Source organism: Elephantulus edwardii, unplaced genomic scaffold (assembly GCF_000299155.1).
Source record: "Elephantulus edwardii isolate Elephantulus edwardi_28Jun2011 unplaced genomic scaffold, EleEdw1.0 scaffold00138, whole genome shotgun sequence".
NCBI classification, from domain to species: Eukaryota; Metazoa; Chordata; class Mammalia; order Macroscelidea; family Macroscelididae; genus Elephantulus; species Elephantulus edwardii.
The window spans coordinates 44,374-67,743 of NW_006399888.1; the positions used below are offsets into that span (position 1 = coordinate 44,374).

A 23,370-nucleotide genomic window follows, 5' to 3' on the forward strand; every position below is an offset into this window, starting at 1 on the left:
GTTTGAGATGGCTAAGTTGGCACAGGATAGAAGAGCGTGTAGAGCTCTTGTACATAGGGTCGCTATGAGTTGCAAGCGACTCGATGGCACATAACAACAATTCATTCATTGTTGCACAATTTACTCCCTCCATCACCCAGTCCTCTTTGCAATGTACTTTTTGTTCTGGGCTGTTGTCATACATATAATGTCTAATCATATATTCTTTTAATAGTCATTCATTGTTGCACAATATTTCCTCCCTCCATCACCCAGTCCTCTTTGCAATGTACGTCTTATTCTGGATTGCTGTCATACATATAATGTCTAATCATATACGCCTTTTAAACAGTCCTTTCCTTCATATGTGCCAATGCAAATGTTCATTATCTATCTGCTCTTATCCTATTCTCCTCCCTACCCCCCCATGTCAGATCTGCTCTTTTCATAGTGTCATCTCTGACTTGTGAAAACCCCGAAGTGACAGCACTGTGTTCCAGAGGCTTTTCAATGTCTCATTTTTCTGAAATGATTCACCAGGGCTTTCTCCTGCTAGCCCTCAGAGTGGACTCCAGAGTCCAATATTTCCGTTAACAGTCAAGTGTGTTAACCATTTCCACCATCCAGGCATTCTTGGAAATAAACTAAGAAGTGATAAATAAAAGGTTACGTATGGTGGCAAGAAGCTGCACTGCAATCCCAGAGGTACATGGTTCAAATCCACCAGATGCTCTGCTGGAGAAGGAGGGACAATCTCCTCCTGTACCATTAAGATCTGATTTGACATTACATGCCCAGAAAATAAGAAAAATAATTTTTTTTTAAAAAAAGGCTGCATATGTCATGCTTATGGCTTAAAACAGAGATCAACTAACTACAGCCCGTAGGTCATCAAATCCAGTCTGCTATCTATTTGTATAAATAAAGTTTTACTGAAACCAAGCCATGCTCATTTATCTTTGTATTGTTTCCAGAGCCTCTTATGCTGAAATGGCACTGTGAGAAAGACTATGCAGCCAAGTAGCCAAAAGCATTTATCTGCTTCTTAGAAATAAAGTTTGCCGGGTTCCTGGGCTAGAAGACTCAATATTATTAAGGTTCTATTTTAATCTATTAGATCTGTATATTTTAAACAATCCAATCAGTTACTGAGATCTGAGTATCTGTAACAGGGGTAATAATAGTATCTATTGGTGGCCTAGTGATAAGAAGTTGTGCTGCAATCCCGAAGGCCCTCAGATCAAATCCACCAGCTGCTCTGTGGATGGGCAAGCTCCTCTTCTGCGATTTACTGCCTCTAAAACTCATTGAAGGGTCCACTGTGAGTTGGTTCCGACTTAACCACACACAACAAACAAAAAACAAGCCATTGTTGTGTTGCTGGGTTTAAGAAAGATAATGCATGCAAAGTACTTAGTGCCATGTTTGGCTCATGTTAAGTAAACAATAAATTTGAGTGTTTGTTATTACATGTACCAAAATAACAACAAAAAAACATAGTACATATTCTTCCATAAAAGAACTAATTTTCCACCGAGTGTCAGTTCACTGTAGTGATTATTATTTCACTTATGGAAATATTCAAAGTGGTAGTTTTAGCAACCCGCCCCCAGTGGTTCCTGGCCTGACAATGTTCGCATCTCATTTTCACACATTAAGGAGTCCATAGTGGATGAACAAGAGAGTAATAAAGAAGAAAACATCCATCTGACAAGGTTTCTCCGTGTCCTGGCCAACTTCCTCATCATCTGCTGTTTGTGTGGAAGTGGGTACCTCATCTACTTTGTGGTGAAGCGATCCCAGGAATTCTCCAAAATGCAGAACGTCAGCTGGTATGAAAGAAACGAGGTAAGAGGAACACTTCCGATGGAGTAATTGTTAAGGGCAAATATTCAAAGTAGAGAATTGATTCCTGTGCTCTGCAGCATATTGTTGTTATTATGAGGTGCCGTTGAGTCAAGTACGACTCACAGTGACTCTATGAACAACAAGCCTGAACCCTGTCCTATCCTGTGCCAGCCTCAACATCTCTGACACGCTGGCGCCCCTTGCTGCACTCAAGCCATCTTGTTGGGGGTCTTAATCTCTTTTGCTGACCCCCCCCCCATCTTTTTAAGCATACTGTTACTTAAACATATTTTTTAATCATTTATTAAAAGGAAGAATAGTTTAAAAGTTCCTGGAGAAACACACACTATCTACGTTGATACACCCCGCCCCCCTCAGAGCAGAACTTTAGACTTTCTATATGCCATACCCCCAGAACGTCCTCCCCCCACTCCCCACTGCTTTGAGTCCTGACCACCCTCTTCAAGCAGCGTGAAGTTTGTCCCTGGGTCTAAGAGGTCAGAGATGGTGGCTGTTGCTTGGAGGGAATACCACCAAGGGCCCTGTCGAGAGCCCTGAGTTCCTCCAGGACGAGACCTCTGTGCCTCCCCTCTCTCAGAGTCTGCAAATACTGGCTGGGAAGGGAACTTAGGTTAGTGCCACTGACCTTGGCCAGATATTCCAGGACTTTGAACTTGCTGGTGTCTGCATGGGCTCTCAGGCCCCACAGGTATTCATAGTGGGGAGGCTGACTATTGGGTACCTGCTGCTTTATGTCTAAATACCCATTCTGCACCCACTCCTGAGTGAAGAGCAGGCAGGGGTCCCCATGAATGAAGTGCTCCCTCCCAGCATGCACTTCCATCTCTCCCAGCTCCTCCCAGATCTTCTCCTCACTGGCACGGCTGCCTTCCAGGAAGAAGGTACTCAGGACTGTGATCAGAAGGCCGTTCTTGGGCAAGCTCAGGTCACGGCTCTCCACCTCTTATCATAAGTGAACTCAATCAAGGAGAACAGGACATAGGTGTAGGAGGTGGGCTTCACTTCCTTCGCTTCCACACCGAAGACCAACTGCATGATCTCCAAAGCTTTCCAGAAGATTGTGGGAAGTGTCTCTCAGACCTTCTGATGACCTGGTCCACTATCTTTTCTTTATTGGTAGGCATCTCCCATTGATACTTGAAGAGCAGGAAATTGGCCAGATTCCACATTATCTTGTCCAGATTGTGCGCCTGCACCCAGGGTTGGACCTAGCCCTGGGGGCACTAGAACCCTCTTTTTCCTGACTGCTGATGCCCTCAGCTGACATCGCCCTGGTGAGGAGAAGGCATCCTGGGGACTGTGGGTTGTACTCTCTGCCCCCAAAGTAGTCTCTGCCTTCTGAGATCCTGGTAAGACTCAGGAGAAGAGGCAGAGGAGTGAGCAGAGGCCATTGCAGCCTCCCCTTCACTTTCAGCACTTGGGACCTGCACCCCTCCAGGCTCTGGGGCTCACTCTGCTCCTAGAGCCCTTGCTTCTGCTCACAGTCCTGGCTCTTCTGACCAAGAGCCATGATGAATCTTGGTGGAGGCAGAAGAGAGCAGGGTGCTGAAGGTCGTCCACTAGCCTTGACTCCTGGCAGTGCCCAGGAGCATTTCTGTCCTGATCAGATAGGACTCCTTCTGCCACCCAACCTCCACTGTACCTTCCTGAGTGTGCTTGCTGAGGCAGGTAAGTTATAGGTCATCAGAAGGCACATTGGGTCTCAGAATACAGCTTGAGGAGACTGCTCGCTTTGGCTTCAGATGCAGACGGATCTAAAGGTGATTGTCCAGAGGACACAAGCCAGATGGGATAGAAAATACTCTCCCATAAACATCTTTTCACAAACAACTTTACAGGCTAAAATCTTGACCCTTGGTCTCTTTGTACTATAGGCAGTTAAACTCTTACAAGACTTTGAATTGTCTTTTCAGGAAAGCAGAAGCAGAGACTTTGGCCAAGCTTCAGATTAACTAAAAAATGGAGTTTGCCTTTACATCTGGGTCAGCCAATTCAGTCATAGTCAGCACCACATTTTGCGGGTCTACATATACACTCTCCTTGGGATCAAGCTCTACCAGTGGGTGCAAGTCACTCACAGATCTGCTGCAAGGATTTAGAATTTTTTTTGTTTGCTATCTTTTTTTTCCATTATTATCATTATTAATAATTTTAATGAAAAATTTACAGAGTTTTTGGATTTCCATTCATTCATTGTTGCCCTTTTCTCCCTGCCCACCCCTCCCTTCCAGTTAGTTCTTCTCTTTGAAAAGTAAAAGAAAAATTCTTTCACTGTTTTTTTTTTGGTTATATTTTTTTTTTAATTTTTGTTTTTCTTTCACTGTTTTACAATCCCTCCCCCCAGGTCCACTCCATTATGCAGCCTTCATTCTGGACTCCTGTCATGACAATAATACATACCTTTAAACAGTTCTCTCTCTCATCTGTTTCAATGCAGTATACATAATGTATCCCATCTTTCTCAGTCTCCTCCTAACCCCAATGTCAGTCCTGTTTTACAACAGTGGCACTATGCAATATTTGTCCTTTTGCGACCGAGATATTCCACTCAGAATAATGTCCTCCAGGATCACCATTTTGAATAATATTTCGTGAGTTCCTTGTTTTTCAATGCAGCATAGTATTCCACTGTGTGAATATACCACAGCTTCTCTCTGCATTCACTTGTAGATGGACACTTAGGTTGTTTCCAAATCTTTGCTATTATGAACAAAGCCGTGATAAACATGGATATGCAAGGATTTATAATTTAAGGGATGACTTCTTTATTGAGCTTTTAGGATGTGCTGATTTATCTTTAAGGAGAGTTGACTGTGGCCAAGGTAAGTTTTGTAGACAGGGCCACATTAGGAGGAGAACTTGGCATAATTTTATTCTATTCACACTTGAAAAGTTGTTGTATTTGGTGCTGTCCAGTAGAACAGACTCATACAGAGATGACCCTCTAGCAGATTATCAGAGGCTGTAAATCACACAGGAGAACATTTCCCATCTCTCTCTGAAGGAGAAACTGGTGGATTTGAACTGCCTGCCTTTAAAATGGCAGTTCAGCTCCTAGCCCCTAAGCCACCAGAGTTAGTTCCTTCTAAACACAAATCATTCATTTTATAGATAGAAATACTGAGAGTTGGCTGTGGCAATGAGAAACACTGCACATAATACAGTACACAAACATTATAATAACAATTATGATGATTAAAAGTATACAAGTTAGTAGAAAGGCATATATTCAGACATGATACGTTAGAGTTATCTAGGAGAAAGTATTTTTTTTTTACAATTGCTCTTTTCCTTCTGTGCACTGCAAAGATCCCAGTGTTGCCAGGGGGTGCCACTCTGCCTGGTATTGTAAAAACAAGCCCCATCCAAAGTCCCGCTTCTGCAGAGGTGTCCCTGATGCCAACATCCGCATCTTTGACTTGGGTCAGAGGAAGGCGGAAGTGGCTGAGTTCCCACTCTGTGGTCACATGGTCTGTGCTGAATATGAGCAGCTCTCTTCAGAATCCCTGGAGGCTGTCTGTAATTGTGCCAGCAAGTACTTGGTGAAAAGATATGGCAAAGATGGTTTTCACGTCACAGTGTAGCTGCATCCTTTCCAAGTCATTCGCGCCAACAAGGTGTTGTCCTGTGCTGGGACTGACAGACTCCAGACAGGTATGCAAGAAAACCGAAGGGTATAGAGGCTAGGGTCTGCATTGGCCATGCCATCATGTCCAACTGTACAAAACTTAAAAGAAGGAGCATGTGATTGAGGACCTCCGCAGAGCCAAGTTCAAGTTCCCTGGGTGCTAGATGATCCATATCTCCAAGAAGTGGGGCTTTACAAAGTTCAATGCTGATGAGTTTGAAGACGTGGTGGCTCAAAAGCGTCTTATCCCAGATGGTCATGGAGTAAAATACATCCCCACTCATGACGCCTGGGACAAGTGGTGGACCGTGCATTCATAAAGACCTTGGTTAGCACTGCCCAGTCTTACTTGTGTGCAAAGAAATTGGACTTCCTGGCTCTCAAATAAACCCAAAAAAGTCTGACAGAGCACAAAGTGTTCACCCTTTGAGAGAACACAAGTGCTGCCCCATGTGTTAACTCATTTGCTCTTCAAAGAAAGTCGACCATTTTCATCAATGCCGGTTGACACAGTGCCCACAGCAATGAGCTCAAGTGTATCAGAGATGCTGAGGCTGGCACAGGATAGGACAGGATTCAGGTCTATTGTTCATAGGGTCACTAGGAGTCATACTTGACTCAACAGCACCTAACAATAATGACAAAACAGCAACAATCATGACAGCAACCAGCTGTTAAACAATGAGGACATACGGGGCATATGGTGACAGGTGATGGCATATCAGCCTTAGCCAAGGCCACAGAGAATGCTGGGAAGATTCTGTCACCAGTGGGAGAGGATGGGTAGCAGGGGACACGAAGGTGGATGGTCATGGGGATGCAGAACCTGTGGTTAAGCGAGGATATTGATGACACAAAGTCACCCAGGCTTTCCTCATTTCTCAGGTGGAGATTGTGATGTCCCTGCTTGGGATGTTCTGTCCTCCTCTCTTCGAAACCATCGCAGCTCTGGAAAATTATCACCCACGCATCGGACTCAAGTGGCAGCTGGGCCGCATCTTTGCGCTCTTCTTGGGGAACCTGTACACATTTCTCCTGGCCCTCATGGACGACGTCCACCTCAAGGTAAAAGCTGCGGCTCCTCCCAGTCTCTGCTCTACTTCACTTTATAACAGAATATTTTAATTATGTGCAGCACACATGAGTGAAATACATTTTGGGAAGTTCAGAAAAGTAAAACAGAAAAAAAAAATTATCCCCAGAACCCAATGACCCAAAGACAATCTTTGTCACCATTTTTCTGCTGTTCTTTTTGCTTTATTGTTGTTATCATTGTGCTCTGTCAAGTCAGAACCCATCCATAGTTGAGCCTCCAGCAGGATTTCAGAGGCAGTAAATTGTACAGGAGGAGACTGCCCATCCTTTTCCCTCAAAGCAGCTGGGTGGATTTGAATCCCTTACCTTTCAGGTTGCAGAACAGCTTCTTATGGCTAGGCCACAATTGCTTCCTTTTGTTTTATTAGATTGTATTTCTTTTTTTTCCAAAAGGAATTTCTGGTGGCCTAGTCCACAGGGAGCTGCACTGCTAACCCAAAGGGATGCCTCTTTGGCTGTTCAAATCCACTAGCAGCTCTGAGGAAGAAATGTGGGCAATCTCCTCTTGTGCAATTTCTAGCCCCTGAAAACCTGCTGAAGGGTCATCTCTCAGTCTGTTCCAACTCAACAGCAATGAGATCAGGGTACCCCCTCTACAAGGCTCCAATCATATACACGTCATTTCCTACCTTGAACTTTCAAATACTATTTTATCTGCAGCTTTTCCCATATTGTTTCATAACAGCCACAAATGTTTAACAGCTGAAGAATATCCTCTGAAATATAAGTCCTGGTTTAATCTAATCTTTCACAGACCTCACCAGATGTGGCAAACACAGTGTCAGATCCTAGGAGCAAGCAACACAGGGGTCCTGTTCAGAAGGGCTTCCCATTCGGTGGGAGGGGACAGACTGGCCAGTAGATCATTCATTACAGTATATTGTGGAGTCTGCTTTCATGAGGAAAAGCTCAGCACAGAGGAAGCCCACGGAAGAGGACTTGAAACCCACGTTGGGAGATGCAAGGAAATTCTGGGAAAATGAGAAGAATAGTTGGTGCAAACAGGGAGTTTCGGGATGGCTGAATGATGAAATAGAAGAAGAAGTGAAGAATGAAGCAGGAGGAAGGCTCAGTGCTGAGACCCCTCATCCCTCCTCGCTCCTCATTATTCAGTTGCATTAACTTCTTCCTGAGGATAATGGGGAGTCGAAGGAAGGTTCTAAGCATGGAAGTGACTGCACCTGCTTTCACCTCTCCCTCATTTGACTTCCTTCCTACCCAGCAAACCATAGTCTACCCTTCTGAGCCTCCCAGGAGGCAAAATTGTCTCTTCCTTTTCTCCTCACCTTGCTTTTTTCGTTTGACTAGTTTCCTAACTCTCCCTTGAGTTTTGGCTCAGATGTCACTGTCTCCAGGAAGATGCCATTGTCCTTCGGTGGCTCCCCCGACTGCCTGACACAAATCCTTCTAAGTCCCTGGAGTAAATTTCACAGTGCTCACACCCCTCTGCATACTTGCCTGTCCATTCTTGTTACTTAATAAGCAACTGAAGGAGGTCTCATCTCTCTTGGTCTACGGTATCACTAGAATAGACTCTGAATAAATTTTTCTCAAAATAAGAATGATTCGGGAGCACTGGTGGCCTAGTGGCAAGAAGCTGCGCTGCAATGCCAAAGGCATGCGGTTCAAATCCACCAGATGCTCTGCTGGAGAAGGAGGGGCATCTCCTGTGCCAGTCAGATCCAACTCAGTGGTACACAACAAGAAAAGAAAAAGAAAAAAAAAGAATGATTATCTGGAGAAATGATGGACATATGGGTGTCCCTATGCCTGGGTATAAAACTAACCATCACAAATGCCTACTTAGAGGAGAAAGTATGAGAAGATCTGAGGATTGCAGCCACCTACTCTTCCAGAATAGACAGCAAGCTTGGGAGGCTATTTCTAGAAAGACTTTGCCAAAGGGGGAGGCAAAGACTAGGCGCCAGGGAAGCTACACACGCTGACTTTAGCTGTGTTGCTCCTGTGGATATGATCCATGCTCCCGCCAACACTGTCTCTGCATCTTCCTTTCTAGCTTTCTCACGAAGACACGATAAAGAATATCACTCACTGGACTCTGTTTAACTATTATAACTCCTCGGGTTGGAATGAGAGTGTCCCCCGGCCACCCCTGCACCCTGCAGATGTGCCGCGGGGTTCTTGCTGGGAGACAGCTGTGGGCATTGTGAGTAGTTACATTGTCTACAAAATGCAACCCTGGTTCTCAGTTTTTCCATGATTCCTTCTCAATGTTTCCAAGCCCCCAAAACACCCACTCAATGTTTTTTCCAGAAAGTTCTACGTTTTCCAATTTCTCATTATTGTTGTTCACTAGTATCACATATTTTTTTTTTAGCTGTATCATAGGTCAAACTGTTACCACTTGGATTTAAAGTTTTGCTGTAGATTTCACTTACAATCTTGGGTTCTTCTGGACATTCTGAATAAATGCTCCTGGAAATTTAATGCAACACTTTATGTGTATGTGACCCTGTGCATTTTTCTGTGAAGGATCAGAATCTCACAATTAAGAAGCATCTATTTCTCCTCATCATGAATTACAAGTTGACTTACCAGTGGTAAAGTCAGCAGTTTGCGTCCCCCAGCCCCTCTGTGGGAGAAGGATAGGTGATTGCCTGTAAAGATTTACAGCTTGGAATCCTGATGACACTGTGAGTTGGAATTGACTTGAAGGCAATGAGCTTATTTTTATTTTAAACTTTATCTATTACTTCTCTCTGTAATTTACCAGGGAAAACTTTAGAGTCTAGAATTCTTTGCATCGCTAGGTAGAAATGACAATATTTATGAGTAATGTGGGAAGTTCTCACTCCCAACTCCATTTCTTTTTGCATGGAATTTCTAGTTAATCTGCACAAGGTATTGCTTCCTCGTGGGTCTCCTGGAGAATCCATAGACATAAAGCCTTAGACAGCAGTGTGCTTTTACCTGAGTATTAGTGAGTTGGGGCTTGTATCACACACTACCCAGAACACCCCCTACAATGCTAGCAACTATTACAATACCAGCAACTATTTTCCTGCTGCAGTCTCTTTCCCATGGGACCTGTAGATCTTTTCTCCTTATTTTATTCTTGGAGTGTTCAAGGGTTCTTGCTGCTTCTTGTCTCTTCCAACCCAAATCCTCCCACATCCTTCTAATCTTTCTTGTCTGTAATTTGTAATTAAAGTTCTCCAGCTCTGGCAGTTTTTACATTTTTTTAAAATTGTGACTTTAACAAAAGGGTAGGTTTTCATCCATTCCCTGTTGTAGATTTTGCTCCCTCCCCTTCCTCTGCTTCTTTCCTAGTCCACTTTGCAACACACCTCTTGTTGCAGACTGTTGTCATGCTTGTAACGCCTGATCACACGTTCCTTTCAGACAGGTCTTCCCCTCCTCTGTTCCAATCCAGTGTTCATTCTCTAGCCTCCTTTTCCCATTCTCCCTCTGGCATGTTTAAACCCATCACTATGAGTTTCAGAAAGTCTTCAGGTCTATAAAATCCATACTCTTTTTCCCCCCCATGTCAGAAGGGAAGTGTGCCTGTGTCGTAACAAGGTTTAAAGAGTGGCACATGTCATATAGAAGCGTGAACGCCCAATCATCATGTTTATGAGCTGGAAAAGGATCATAAATCCACACTCTTTAGAAGGCCACCACACCACCAGATACCACCTAGTCAACCCCGGCTCATCACGACTCCATGTGTGTCATGCTTGAATTGTAGTCAGGAAGGTTATCAATGGTATTTCCAAAGTGATTTGCCTATACAGTCACTATACTTCGCAATACCCCTGCAGAGGTGGCAGCGTCAATTTGAACAGGTTCAGAAAGACTATTTCAACCAAGGCTATACAATTAGAATCTTGCAGACCTAAATTAAGCATATTCCAAAGCCTGAGGTCTTTGCTCTACACCGCCACTCTGCCACCAAGAACCAGGGTCCTGAAGACAAATCCAGGCTTCTTGTTGTTGATGATGTTATGTGCCATCAATTCGCTTGCGACTCATAGCGACCCTGTGTTCAACAGCCCTAAACTCTGCTCTATCCTGTGCCAATAGCACTGTCTCCGATATACACCATCCCGATTACCCCAGTCACTGAATCAATCCACCTCATAGAGGGCCTTCCCCTCCTGCGCTGTCCCTCCACCCTCCCAAGCATGATGTCCCTCTCCAAGGACCGGTCTCTCCTTACAACATGTCCAAAGTATGTTAGATGGAATCTCAGGGAGGGGAAATATCAAGTGACTGCAAGTGGTGGGGAGACATGGGCAAGGTGAAGCCTGAGCACCACTTTTCCCTGTGTTCTCCTCTCAGGAATTCATGAGGCTGACAGTGTCCGACATGCTGGTAACATACATCACCATCCTGGTAGGAGACTTCCTGCGGGCGTGTTTTGTCCGATTCATGAACTACTGCTGGTGCTGGGACCTCGAGGCTGGATTTGTAGGTCGTGGTTTCACGGATATCCTATGGAAAGGCAACTCAGGCATCTTGTTTGATACTTAGAGACAGAGGTGCTCGCATGCACTTCTTTAGATGTTTGATGTCAGTCTCTGTTAAGCACTGAAGTATTTAATCTGCATTTTAAGTGCCCCATTTGTCTCTTAAAAGGAAACTCTGCTTTTTCACATGCTAATGTGTTGTTCTTATCTGGGATCTGGAGGTGTTTGGCCTTGGAAAAAGGCAGCGCACACACTACAGTTCTGAACAGATTCTTGATAAAGAAAAACCCCTGTCTTCGTCGTCGTTGTGTACTGTCCAGTATGCAGGGTTTTCAGAGGCGGTAAATCATATGGGAAGAGATTGCCCATCTTTCTGCCATGAAGCAGCTGGTAGATTCAAACCAAGAAATTTTAAAGGTTGACAGGTGCAATTCTTTGCCACTAAGCCACTAGAGTTCCCCAAAGAAATGCCTAAGAGGTATCAAATCTCATCAACTGCACAAATTGCTGATAAAGAGAGGCCTAAGAAGTGTGAAATCTCATTGTTAGTCATCAAGTCAGTCCTGATGCATCAGATAACTGGAATCCATACAGCTTTCATTAGCTGAATGTCTAAAAAACAATTGCCAGCTCTTTCTTCCTAGTCTACTATAGTCTAGAAGCTCTATTGAGACTTGTTGATTGTCAGAGAAGCACACAGGAGGATTTACGGTGGCTATCCATGAGGTCCCTGGGCCAGGAATCAAACCCAGATCACCCACGTGGAAGGCAAGACTTCTCCCAGAAACTATCACTGTCCCCATGAATTCTCATTCAATAAAAACTCACTGCCATCAAGTCAGAACCGACTCCTAGATAAATCTCCACTGGATTTCCAGGGCTGTAAGCCACCTATAAGTCTCTCAAAGCTGCTGCTGGTGGATTCGAACTGCCAGAGAGATGCATCTTTGGGGTTAACACCACATCTCCCTACAGACTAGGCTACCAGAAACTCCCTTCAACTCTCACGATAAAAGTTGAAATCTTGAAACAGGAGAAAGCATGTTGTTGTTATGTGCTGTTGAGTCGTTATGTACAATAGCTCTGAACTCTGCTCTATCCTGAGCCAGTCTCACTGTCTCTGAGACATCTACCCCCACGACCGCAGTTACTGTGTCAATCCATCTCATCTGGAGTCTCTCTCTCCTGTACTGTCCCTTGTAGGGGTGAATCATTCAGAAAATCCTCTCTCATTTCACCTATTTATGTATGTTGGGATTTTGTTAGACTTTTAAATTGAGGGCAATGACATCTTCAGAAGGTTATGAAACACATCAATTACACAGTAACTGCTGGAAGTATCTTCTGATTAATGTTTGAGAATTTTTTTAATTTTTTTATTTTTTTATTCTTATACTTTGACTTATGACAGTCCTCTTCCCTTCATCCCTGAGTGTAAACTGTTCATCCTAAGTCCATGTCACCATAGTGACCAGAAATGCTGGCCCATTGTCTACATGTGACCACTCATTGGCACACCATATAGTGTATGTATATGAGAAGATCTGTATCTTGCTTATCCAAATAACCCTTTTCCTGCCTGCTTCATGGCCTTTGTACAGGTTTCCATCCATTTCTTTTCTTTCAGTCTCTAGCCACAGCTTTAGACAAGCCTATTTAACTCTTTCTTACCAGCAATGAAAGCATCATCATTTTGTCTGAGAACAAAAATGCTAGGAAGACACAGCCTTATGAAGATGTCATTGCCCTCAATTTCAAAGTCTAACAAAACCCCAAAAGAGTACCAAATGAGGAAAATCAGACTGTGAGAAAAGCCAAGAAAAATCTTCCAAAAAAGACTAAAAAGGACTAGTCCTAAAATATATTTAAATATATTATGAAGCTCTAGTAATTAAAACTGGGAAACAGGTAGATTTCTCAGTGGAGCAAAATGGGAAGTCCAAGATGAGATATAATCTATCTTCCTTCAGTTTTATCTAGTTGATGATGAAAGAAGACTTTCAAACCAAAGCTAGGGGGAAAGAATTCCATAATAAAGTGATTGGGACAACTGATCAACCATTTGAATGTAGAGGAATATGTTCCTCTCTCATTTCACCTAAGTAAACTTGGGGTAAAATGCTGTTGTTGTTGTTGTTGTTGTTGTCGGCTGCCATCGAGTCACTTGCGACTCATAGCAACCCTATGTACAACAGCCCTAAACGCTGCTCTATCCTGTGCCAATTGCACTGCCTCCGACACACCCATCCCGATTACCCCAGTCTCTGAAGTTCTAAAATCTTAAGATAATCAAATCATAGATATCTGAAAGAAAGCATATTTGAAATTATTTGTAATATCAAAGTGGGAAAGGTTTTTCTAAGGAGGACAGAAAAACCCACTAGATAGGTTTTTTAAAATTGTTGACATTAATCCCAGACTCGACCTCCAGTCTAACTAAGTATTAGGCAGGTTTTCTCCTCTGATCCTTATCCATCTGACCTTTCTTTTCTCCTTCCCAATGTTTCACTCCTTCCTTTGTCACTCCTGTTATCCTTTACCTCCAACTCTGAGAATCAAGTTGGGAAACAGGTTTATGTATTCTGCATAAGCACCACCAGCCCTAGAACGCAAACTTCGTCTTCACACTAATACTTGACAAATCACCAGAAGCCAACATCAGAATCAACCCCAAAACTGAATCCAGCTAAGTTCTTATCCTCCCCTGAACATCTCCAGGAGAAGAGAAAAAAAGAAGTTGTGGAAACAGCTTACATTTTGTTTGTTTTAAAGCTTTCTCTCCATTTGATTGTGAATTTAGTGATTTCTGTTTTATTTATTTATACTTCTTTTTTTCTACTAGTTGATTTACAAATTTTGAGTACATTGTTTTTGAGAACAGTTACTTCTTGATTATAATTTCAAAGTAAATTACTGCTTAAGAGAATTGACAAAATGCTTTTTTATGGCCAAGGAGCCTTCCAAGAACACTCTGTAAACCTGAAGCCCTAAAAAGTAGAAACTATTTTTAAATTTTTTGTTGAAAAAGTTTCAACTTTAAATATATTTAAAACTTTTCCTCAAAAGTGAAAAGCCTATTAAAGAGGCATAACCTGGAATCTAAGGTTGCTCTTTGGTTACCTGATCTGCACTTGAAGATGGAGTGGTATTGGTTCAATGGGTTGATTGGGTGTGGGGTCAGGCTGACACCAGCTAACATACTTCTCTCTCTCTGCCTCACTGCAACTCCCTCCAGCCCTCATATGCTGAGTTTGATATTAGTGGAAATGTACTGGGTTTGATCTTCAACCAAGGAATGATCTGGTGAGTTGTCTGTTTTGTCTAGGAATTGCCTCATTCAGGAGTCAAAAAGCCTGGACGCTTCTGCCTAGTCTTGTCATTTCTACAAGCCTGCTCGCTCCACGTCCACAGCAAGGAGAACTTCATAACAGTGTTTGAGAACAAATGTGGGAGGAACTGGACGAATCGTCCTGCCTCTTGAGCTTCTTTCATTCACTTGAAAAATAGAAACCAGGATTACATAAAAGCCAAGATATTTCTGGTCTACCCATGTGCCACAGTGGAAATAAAGAGGGTGGGGAGAGTACAGGAGGAGGACGATGAGGAGATGGTAAGAAGGAACACGAAGGCATTCTCTCCTTCTAAAAGGAAGGTAGAAGTGTTTTAACTTTGGCCAAAGTCTTCAACAGCTGCCAAGGACTCACTGCAAGCCACCTAAGTCTCTTAATTTAAACCAAGTCCCTTCATTTAAGGACTCCAAAACCCTTTCTGAACACCAACATTGTTTTAAAGAGAAACATGCAGGGGCTATGCAATTTGGGGGTGGCTTGGTAGTAAGGCAGGTAAAATCCTGGCAAGAACCGCAACCAGGGATACTTCCCTGTCCTGAGGAGTTAATTGCTAAGGCTTGATGATCAATGTCCTTGTTAATTAGAAGACCCCTCTCTTGGAACTCATAGGGAGGGCAGCACGTCTTCATGGCCTTAATCCATCAGCCCATCCCTTTACCACCCTCGCCTTGATTTCCCTGCTGTCAGGTCAACCAGTGTCTCTGCTTTCTGCTCTTCCAGGATGGGCTCCTTCTACGCCCCAGGACTGGTGGGCATTAATGTGCTGCGTCTGCTGACCTCCATGTACTTCCAGTGCTGGGCCGTGATGAGCAGCAACGTCCCGCACGAGCGTGTGTTCAAAGCTTCCCGCTCCAACAACTTCTACATGGGCCTCCTGCTTCTGGTGCTCTTCCTCAGCCTCCTGCCCGTGGCCTACACCATCATGTCCCTCCCGCCCTCCTTCGACTGTGGGCCGTTCAGGTGCAGAGTCACGATTGACCGAGAGCAATCAGCTCACAGAACTCTGGTCCAAACCCCAGTCTAGTTCCACATCAGCCTGCAGAAGGCCCTAGAACTTTGGGCGAATCATCAAGCTGTCCATTTGGGTTTTCTACAACGATGGAATGTGTATGTGTGAATCGATCGATACGATAGTCACTAGCCACAAGTGTTAAGCACTTGAAATGTGTCCAGAGCCACTGGAAAACTGAACTTCCATTTTTATTTCATTTTAAAGAACCACAAGAGACTATTGACTGGACAATGCAATTGCAATTGCAATTGTCCATTCCTTTTAATATTGTTGTTGTTTACTATCAAGTCAGAACTGATCCTCTAAGCTGACCCCCTGGCTGGTTTTCAGAGGTAGTTCATTGCACAGGAGGAGATTACCCATCTCCTGCAGAGCAGCTGGTGGATTTGAACCGTGTGCCTTTGGGTTGCCAGGGCAATTGTTACCTGTAAGCAACAAGAGCTCCTTTTTTTTTTTTCATAGATGGGTTTATTTGATGAGGATTGTGATCCAATGATTGTTTAGCAGCAATTTTACCAAACTGTAAATTCTTTTATTAACAGGCTTTATAAACAGATAACACTAATCTTATTTAAAAACCATGAGTGCCACCCCAGTGAATATACAGCTCATGAATAACTTAAAAAGTATTTCCCATTTTAAAAGGCAACACACAGCATACAAAAACCTATACTAAACAAAGAAGCTATAATATGGGTACATGATTGATGTGTCTAAAATGATATATATACACAGTACATAATGAATATTAATTATGTGTCCAGTGCATTTTCTATGATTCCCTTCAAGCTTCACTTTCCCCAGAAACTGAATTCTGTACTTCCTCTTCTAAAATTGGTACAATCAGGTTATCCTTGGACATCAAATTATATTTCATCACAAATTTGGTAAATCGATGACACAAAAATGTTTCATTTTCATATTCATCAAATATCTGCCGGTGATGAAAATAAGCATGTGAAAATATTCTATAAATCCTACGGCATACTGATCCTAGTTTCGCTACAGATGATTCTTTTATGCTAACCCTGCTAGGAAAATATTTATTGCTATTCAGAAGACAAGCAGCACCATCAAGTGTGTGCCTAGTGTAGTCTATAGCAGGACACTCTTTGGGAGTTTTATGAGCTGCACAAAGAAAAATCCATTGTTCAGTTGCTGTCATCTGAGTACATGTATCTGGATGGCACTCATTCTGAAGTTTGACAGCAAGTCCATTTAGTTCAAGACAGAACTGCCTTAACTTCCATACACCTTCATCTTGGCCTTCAGGTGGTTCAAGAATTTTGTCAATATTGGAGCAATCTTCTCTTATGTTTTGTTGAATATACTGTTGAACAGCCAATGTACTGTCCATTTCATCAAAGGATTCATCAGGCCAGTTATAGAAATCCTGAGCCTTGGTCCCCGGTCTGTTCCTCCTCAGCACTGCCGTCCCCTCCGCCATGACCATAGTCACAAGAGCTCCTTTTAATAGTAGTTTGTTTGTTTGTGGCTGGCACACTCAGCTGCTAACTGAAAGACTTTTAGTTTGAATCTAATCAGTGGCACCTTGTAAGAAAGGCCTGCCAACCTACTGAACAATTGTAACCTGGGCAATCCCATGAAGCTCAGCTCTACTCTGATGCACATGGGTTTGTCATAGTTGGTACTGACTGGAGGTAACTGAAGAGATCTTTTAATATGCTACTAACCGTTGTCTTGATTCCTGCACGATGGATGAATAATGGTGGAGATGTTCTGAAGATGAAACGGCACTAAGTGGAGAAGTGCTTGTCATATACCAAGCAGCTACGGTCAATTCTTGAGATTCTCAGTTGGGCCCCCATACTCTGCAGGGTCTTTGCCACTATGGATTCAGAGGTAGACATCAAGTAGCTAAGGGATTGGATACCTTATAATTAAACAAAGAGGTAAAAGTAACAATAATATACGTGTGTGGCTCTTTCCAAATGTGTGGTGCTCAGAAGGCAAAGCCCTCTCTGTACTCCTTAAGAAGGTGTTCTATGAGTAGAAAATTTGAAACCTGCTGCCCTTCTACCTGCCACTTCCTCACTTAGAAACAGTGCACACACCTTCATTGTTGTTGTTGTTGTTGTTGTCGATTGCCTTTGAGTCAAGCATGACTCATAACGACCCTATAAATGTAAGATAATGTGTTCTCTTCCTATTGACTGCAGAACCCTTTATTCATGTAGCACCCACCACAAAAGAGACTAGGACAAGGCAAGTGGTTGCTGACTTGTGAGAGCAGTGATTTGAGGTCCTTTTTAAAACACTGTTACATGTATGCTTAAGGGAGTTCTGGTGGCCTAGTGGTAAGAAGTAACGCTGCAATCCCAAAGGCACGCGGTTCGAATCCACCAACTGCTCTGTGGGAGAAGTATGGGCAATCTCCTCCCTTGCGATTAACTGCCTCTGAAAACCCTCCGGAGGGTCAGCTATGGGTCTGTTCCGACATGATTGTACACAACATCACATGCATGCTTGGAGTATAAGATAAATGCCCATTTTTTTTGTTTTCACTCAATCATTCATACACATTTTATTATATTACTTACAATTAACACTATTCATTACAACTCCTCATCAGATCTTCACTTTACCTTGCTTTTACCTTCCCCCTACTCATCCACCTACTAATCTCGGCCCCTCTCTCCCTCCCTTAAGGGAATACATATTGTATGCCAGATGCTCAAACTAGGTCCCTCACAGTAAATGAAAACTCCACTGGACAAGAAGGGACTAAGAGCTTACTTAGATAGGCCAAAGGCAAACAGCAGCCAAGCCAGTAGCATAAAGGAACAAGCTGGGCAAGCTATAGCCAGGAGTCTTTGTTTCTGTAAATAAAGTTTTATTGGAATACATATGCTTTCACATTCCATCAGCAGAAATGTGTAGGAGTAACAAAGATTGTCTAGAGAGCCTAAATTCTTTATTAGCTAACCCTTTTTTAAAAAAAACTTGCTACCTCCTGGTTTAAAGTATAGAATTTGAAGTCAGTTACCAGCTGGTAATCTTGAGCAGCTTAAATTCTCTGCACCTCAGGCACAATTAGCTATAAAATGGAATAATAATATGTCTAACAACTGGAATGAGAATTAAATGTGTTCTTTGTAAAGTATATAGAAACGGGTCCCTAAGAATGGGCGTATGAGTGTGTTGAGGCTGGATCCTACCCAAGTTGGGAGTGTAAGTGGTACTCTTAAGGAAACACTTTAATATTATTATTTGAATTCTTATTTAACTTGAACTAATAAAAATTTTAAAATCCACTGAAATTGGACCTGGTTCTGTGTGGCACACGAGCTTTGACTACCCTGTAACCTGTCCTCTCCTCTTTACAGCGGGAAAAACCGAATGTATGACGTCATCTATGAGACCATCGAAAATGATTTCCCATCTTTCCTGGGAAAGATCTTTGCTTTCCTTGCTAATCCAGGCCTGATCATTCCAGCCATCCTGCTGATGTTGTAAGTTGGCAAGAATCCCTGACTCTTCTGCATGGAAACTTCCCCTTGCAATTGAGATATTGTGTAAAAGGGTCTTCTTTCTTGTTTCTTGCCCTAGATTCTCCAGAAATAGATCTCAAGATCCAAATTCAAGTAGTTTATTGGGGAGGCGGGGAAGGAAGTGGGGAAGGGAACATTCATTGTTAGTCTTGCTACCTCTTGACGTGGTCCTTCTGGGGAACTTTGGGATATATTGTGGATGTCATCCCACCCTAAACGTGGAGACTTCGGGCATTTGTAGACCAACTCCCATGTGTCATTGGTTTCTCTTCTAGGAGATGGGAAATTAATCCCAGAAATTTTCAACAGCTGTGTTCTTGAGTAAAATGGTTTCTAGAAGGGGTTAGGACGAAAGCTCAGGTGATTAGTATTTTTTTAAGGAGCAAATTGACAGTGTTCAAGGGACATGTAGTCACTGACAGTATTACAAAGCCCTCCGCAATAATCTATTTCTGATGAACCAGCCATCCAAAACCCTGGAGCACAGTTCTACTCTATTATATATGAGGTTACAATGAGTTGGAATTAATTCAATACTAACTGGTACAGAATACTAAAAGTTGGACAATCTTGGGTAAGTTCCTTAGTTTCCCTGAAATTTGGATACTCATCTGTAGAGATAGGAATAATCTTTTCTGCTTCATAGGGTTTTCATCAACCTCAATGAGATGTGGATGTAGAAGTACATGACACTGAACTCAGCATGGAGTAGCAGCCCAGGAAATGCAAGTGACTTCTTTTGCAGACAAGAAAGATGCCACATTCCAACATGTTCAGATTGCCCAGAAAAGGAATGGCCCCTTATGTGCCATCAAGTTTCCTGTGACTCATAGCAACCCCATGTACAATAGCTCTGAACCTTGCCCTGTCTTGAGCCAGTCTCATCAACTCTGACACACCTACTACCTCATTGCCCCAGTCATTGAGTCAATGCATCTCGTCTACGTCTTCCTCTCTTGCACTATCCTCCACCTTTCCAAGTATGATGTCCTTCTCAAAGGACTGGTCCCTCCTGGCAACATGCCCAAAGTTGTGAGATGGAGCTTTAAAATCTTTGTCTCCAGGGAACAATTTGGTTACACCCTCCCTAGGACAGAACTGTTTGTTCTCTTAGAAGTCCATGTTATGTTCAAGACTCTTCTCCAGTACTATAACTCAAAGGCATAGATTCTTCTTCTATCATCCTTAGTCACCAGCTCTTTGATGCATAACCAGTAATTGCAAAGACCATGGCTTGCATCAGGTGCACCTTAGTCTCTAGATGATATCATTGCTCTTCAGTACTCTGGTGAAGTCCTTGACAGCAGATTTTTCAAATGCAATTTGTCTTTTGTTTTCCTGATGGCTGGTGCCAAGAATGTTTATTGTGGAACCAAGCAAACTGAAATTGTTAACAATCTTAATCTCTATCTATCATGATGCTGCCAATCAGCCCAGTAGTGAAATCTTTGTTTTCTTGATGCTGAGCTTCAATCCATATTGAAAGCTGCAGTCCTTGACCTTCTGCAGCAAATGCCTCAGGTCCTTCTTAGTTTCAACAAGCAAGGCTGTGTCATCTTCATAATGCAGGTTGTTGATGAGTCTTCCTCCAATTCCTCCTCACATAGCCCAGCCTCCCAAACGATCTGTTCTACTTATAGACTTTAAAGGTATGGAGACAGGATGCATCCCTGATGCATACCTTTCCTGACTTTGAATCATGCAGTATTTCCCTGCTCTGATGGCTTCCTCCTGGTCCAAGTATAGGTTTCGCATTAGAACAATCAAGTGTTCTAGGATTCCCATTCTTCTCAGAGTTAGCCACAATTTGTTGTGATCCACACAGTCAAACGCCTTTGCATAGTCAAGGAAACACAGATACACATTCCTCTGGTACTCTCTGCTTTCAGTTAAGATGCATCTAACATTGGCTATAATTTCCCTAGTGCCATGGCCTCTTCTAAACCCAGCTTGCACATCTGCCAGTTCTCTGTTGTTGTGCTGTTCCAGTCTTTCTGGATAATATTCAGAAGGATCTTGCTTGTATGTAATATTAATGATATTATTTTATAATTTCCATACTCTGTAACCCTTAATATATACTTTGAGAACTAGAGGCGTATAGATAAAATTCTCACTCAGTAGAATAGAGAAAGGAAGAGGAAACTCTTAAGACCTTTCCTTGGGTTAAGTGGGGAATTTAGGATGGTAGGATAATCCTCCTACTGTGATGCAAAGGCTAGTAACCATTCCAGGAATCCTTGTATTACTTCAGTGGGGAAAGTGTGAACCTGTGTCCATTCCCAAGATTATAAGACTACAAGAGACACACTTTCTTACAGCTTGGCCATCTACTACTTGAACTCAGTCTCCAAAAGCCTTGGCAGAGCTAATGCCCAGCTGAGAAAGAAAATCCAAGCGGTGAGTCTGGCAAGAATTTCATTCTGGAGTTTAAAAGATGTCATATGTTTGCTTTTTTTGAAAATTTTAGGTCCAATTGCATTTGATAAATTACTTCCTTCTAAACCAAACCAAAAAGCATCTGCACTGTAGAAAGTAGGCCTGTGAGATCCAACAGCATGCATCCATGTTTTTGAGATACATAAGGTTGCATGAAAAGTAATTATTTAAATGATGAGAGGTTGTTAATAAACAGAGGAAATTCAGTGGAGTCAAACAATATGCATACATAATAGAACCATTACCCACAATAACTCCTAGTAGATTAATACTATACACTACAAAAACTATTGTTAGCTAAACAACATATTACTTGTGCCCCTTAGCCTAAGAGGTCTCCTGAGTTTGCATCACAAATGAGCAGCCTCTTAGCATCTCATCTGACTCATTTCTCATTACTTTTTCACTCTCCCATCCCATCTCCCTTCTTCCTACAGACACTAAAGGACAGACCCTGGCCCTTGCCCACTTGTTGCTCCTTCCTCTCTTCATAGACTTGTACCCATCTATCTGGTTGCCAGTTTCCCATCTAATACTCCTGCTACTTCACTGGGTTTCTGCCCAGATACAGAAAATCATTGAAATAGAGAATCCTAAATGTTACTTCCCCTCCTCTAATTCCTTCAAACACCATGTGAATCTGAGTCTCGAGTCTCCCTGTGCAGTGAGGATTGACACCTTATGCACTCTAAGGTAGTTAGAACCTTAACAAGTAAGAACTTGGTTACATTGGTGATTTACTAGTAGAATTCTTGCCTCCATTTCTAAAGACTTTGGTTCGGTTCCAGGCCAATGCCCTTCATGTGCAGCCACTCCCCCATCTATACGTGGAAGTTTGCATATTGTTGTGATAGGATACAGGCTTTAGTGGAATTTCCAGGCAAGTATGGACTAAGAAGAGAGGTTAGGCTAGGAAGAAAGTCCTTGTGTTCTGATTCCACAAATTAGCTAATGAAAACCCTATGGATCCCAATAGTCCGATCTACAATCAATCACGGAGAAGTCAAAAGAGTAGACAGTGTTTTTGTTTTGTTGCGTATCAGGAATCAGGAGCTGATTCAATGGCAGTAAACATCACTACCAGAAGTTGCAAACAGAATCCTTGCTCTCTGACTCCCACTCCTCTATGTTCTAAGCCTCAAACACTCATTCTCCCGGAGAGGTCCAACAAAAGGGGTATTTTTGTGTGTATGTGTGTGTTTTTCTTCCTGTAGCTCCGTGAAGTTGAGAAGAGTCACAAATTTGTCAAAGGCAAAGCCACAATCAAAGACTCAGAGGACACACTTGAAGAATGCTCCAAGAATGCCACCCAGGTCCAACTCCCCAAAGAAGGTAAATCTTGTTCCATTATTAAACTTTTCACATCACCACATGGAAAGATATACATTACACATGTTGGAAATCAGACCAGTCTAGTATTAAAAGCAGACTCTGAGCGTTGATCATAGTAAGGAGTTGGATGAGTTATGAAGGTCTGTTTCTACAATAGAATTTCCATCTATCAAATGGAGCTAATCATAATGAGGTGGGCCTCATGGGGTAATGAAGATGAGATGAAATGACGTGACCTGACATGACATGAGATGATATGATGTGAGATGACATAAGATGAGAGAGTGTATATAAAGTTCTTAACAGAATTTCTGGCAGAGAGAATGAATACTTAGTTAGTAGTAGTAGCAATGACAATCATAGGTGTAGAAATATCTAGAAATAGAGATAATACCACCACCCCTCATTCAGGGTTTTTCTAGTCTCTAAAATTCCTCACTTGGTGTCATAGTGGTAAAGTGATAGAATTCTTACACTCCAGTCTAGAGACCCAGGTTCAATTCTCATACAGTGCACCTCATACACCATTCTTCAGTGGAGGTTTTAGTGCCATTATGATACTGGATATGTTTCAGTGGAGTTTCCAGGCTAATCTAGACTTAGAAGAAAGACCTAGTAATCATCATGGCCGGATCCCACAACTGTGTCATGAGGATGGAATAAACCAGAAGTGTTTCTTTCTGTTGTGCATGGGGTCGACTTGCATTGGGGTCCAAATTGATGA

General features: G+C 42.6%; 1 protein-coding gene and 1 pseudogene across 1 annotated transcript in view; one reads left to right on the forward strand and one right to left on the reverse strand.

Annotated features, from left to right (window-relative positions):
- Positions 1 to 23,370, forward strand: part of TMC2 (transmembrane channel-like 2) — an 81,927-nt gene that overhangs the window by 40,090 nt on the left and 18,467 nt on the right. Inside the window, exons 11-19 of the mRNA XM_006894249.1 lie at positions 1,639 to 1,827; positions 6,362 to 6,541; positions 8,589 to 8,738; positions 10,874 to 11,002; positions 14,237 to 14,304; positions 15,072 to 15,311; positions 18,711 to 18,836; positions 21,197 to 21,275; positions 22,529 to 22,646. Coding sequence (XP_006894311.1) covers positions 1,639 to 1,827; positions 6,362 to 6,541; positions 8,589 to 8,738; positions 10,874 to 11,002; positions 14,237 to 14,304; positions 15,072 to 15,311; positions 18,711 to 18,836; positions 21,197 to 21,275; positions 22,529 to 22,646 — 1,279 coding nt within the window. The remainder of the gene's footprint in view (positions 1 to 1,638; positions 1,828 to 6,361; positions 6,542 to 8,588; positions 8,739 to 10,873; positions 11,003 to 14,236; positions 14,305 to 15,071; positions 15,312 to 18,710; positions 18,837 to 21,196; positions 21,276 to 22,528; positions 22,647 to 23,370) is intronic.
- LOC102864360 lies at positions 16,148 to 16,816 on the reverse strand (annotated as a pseudogene).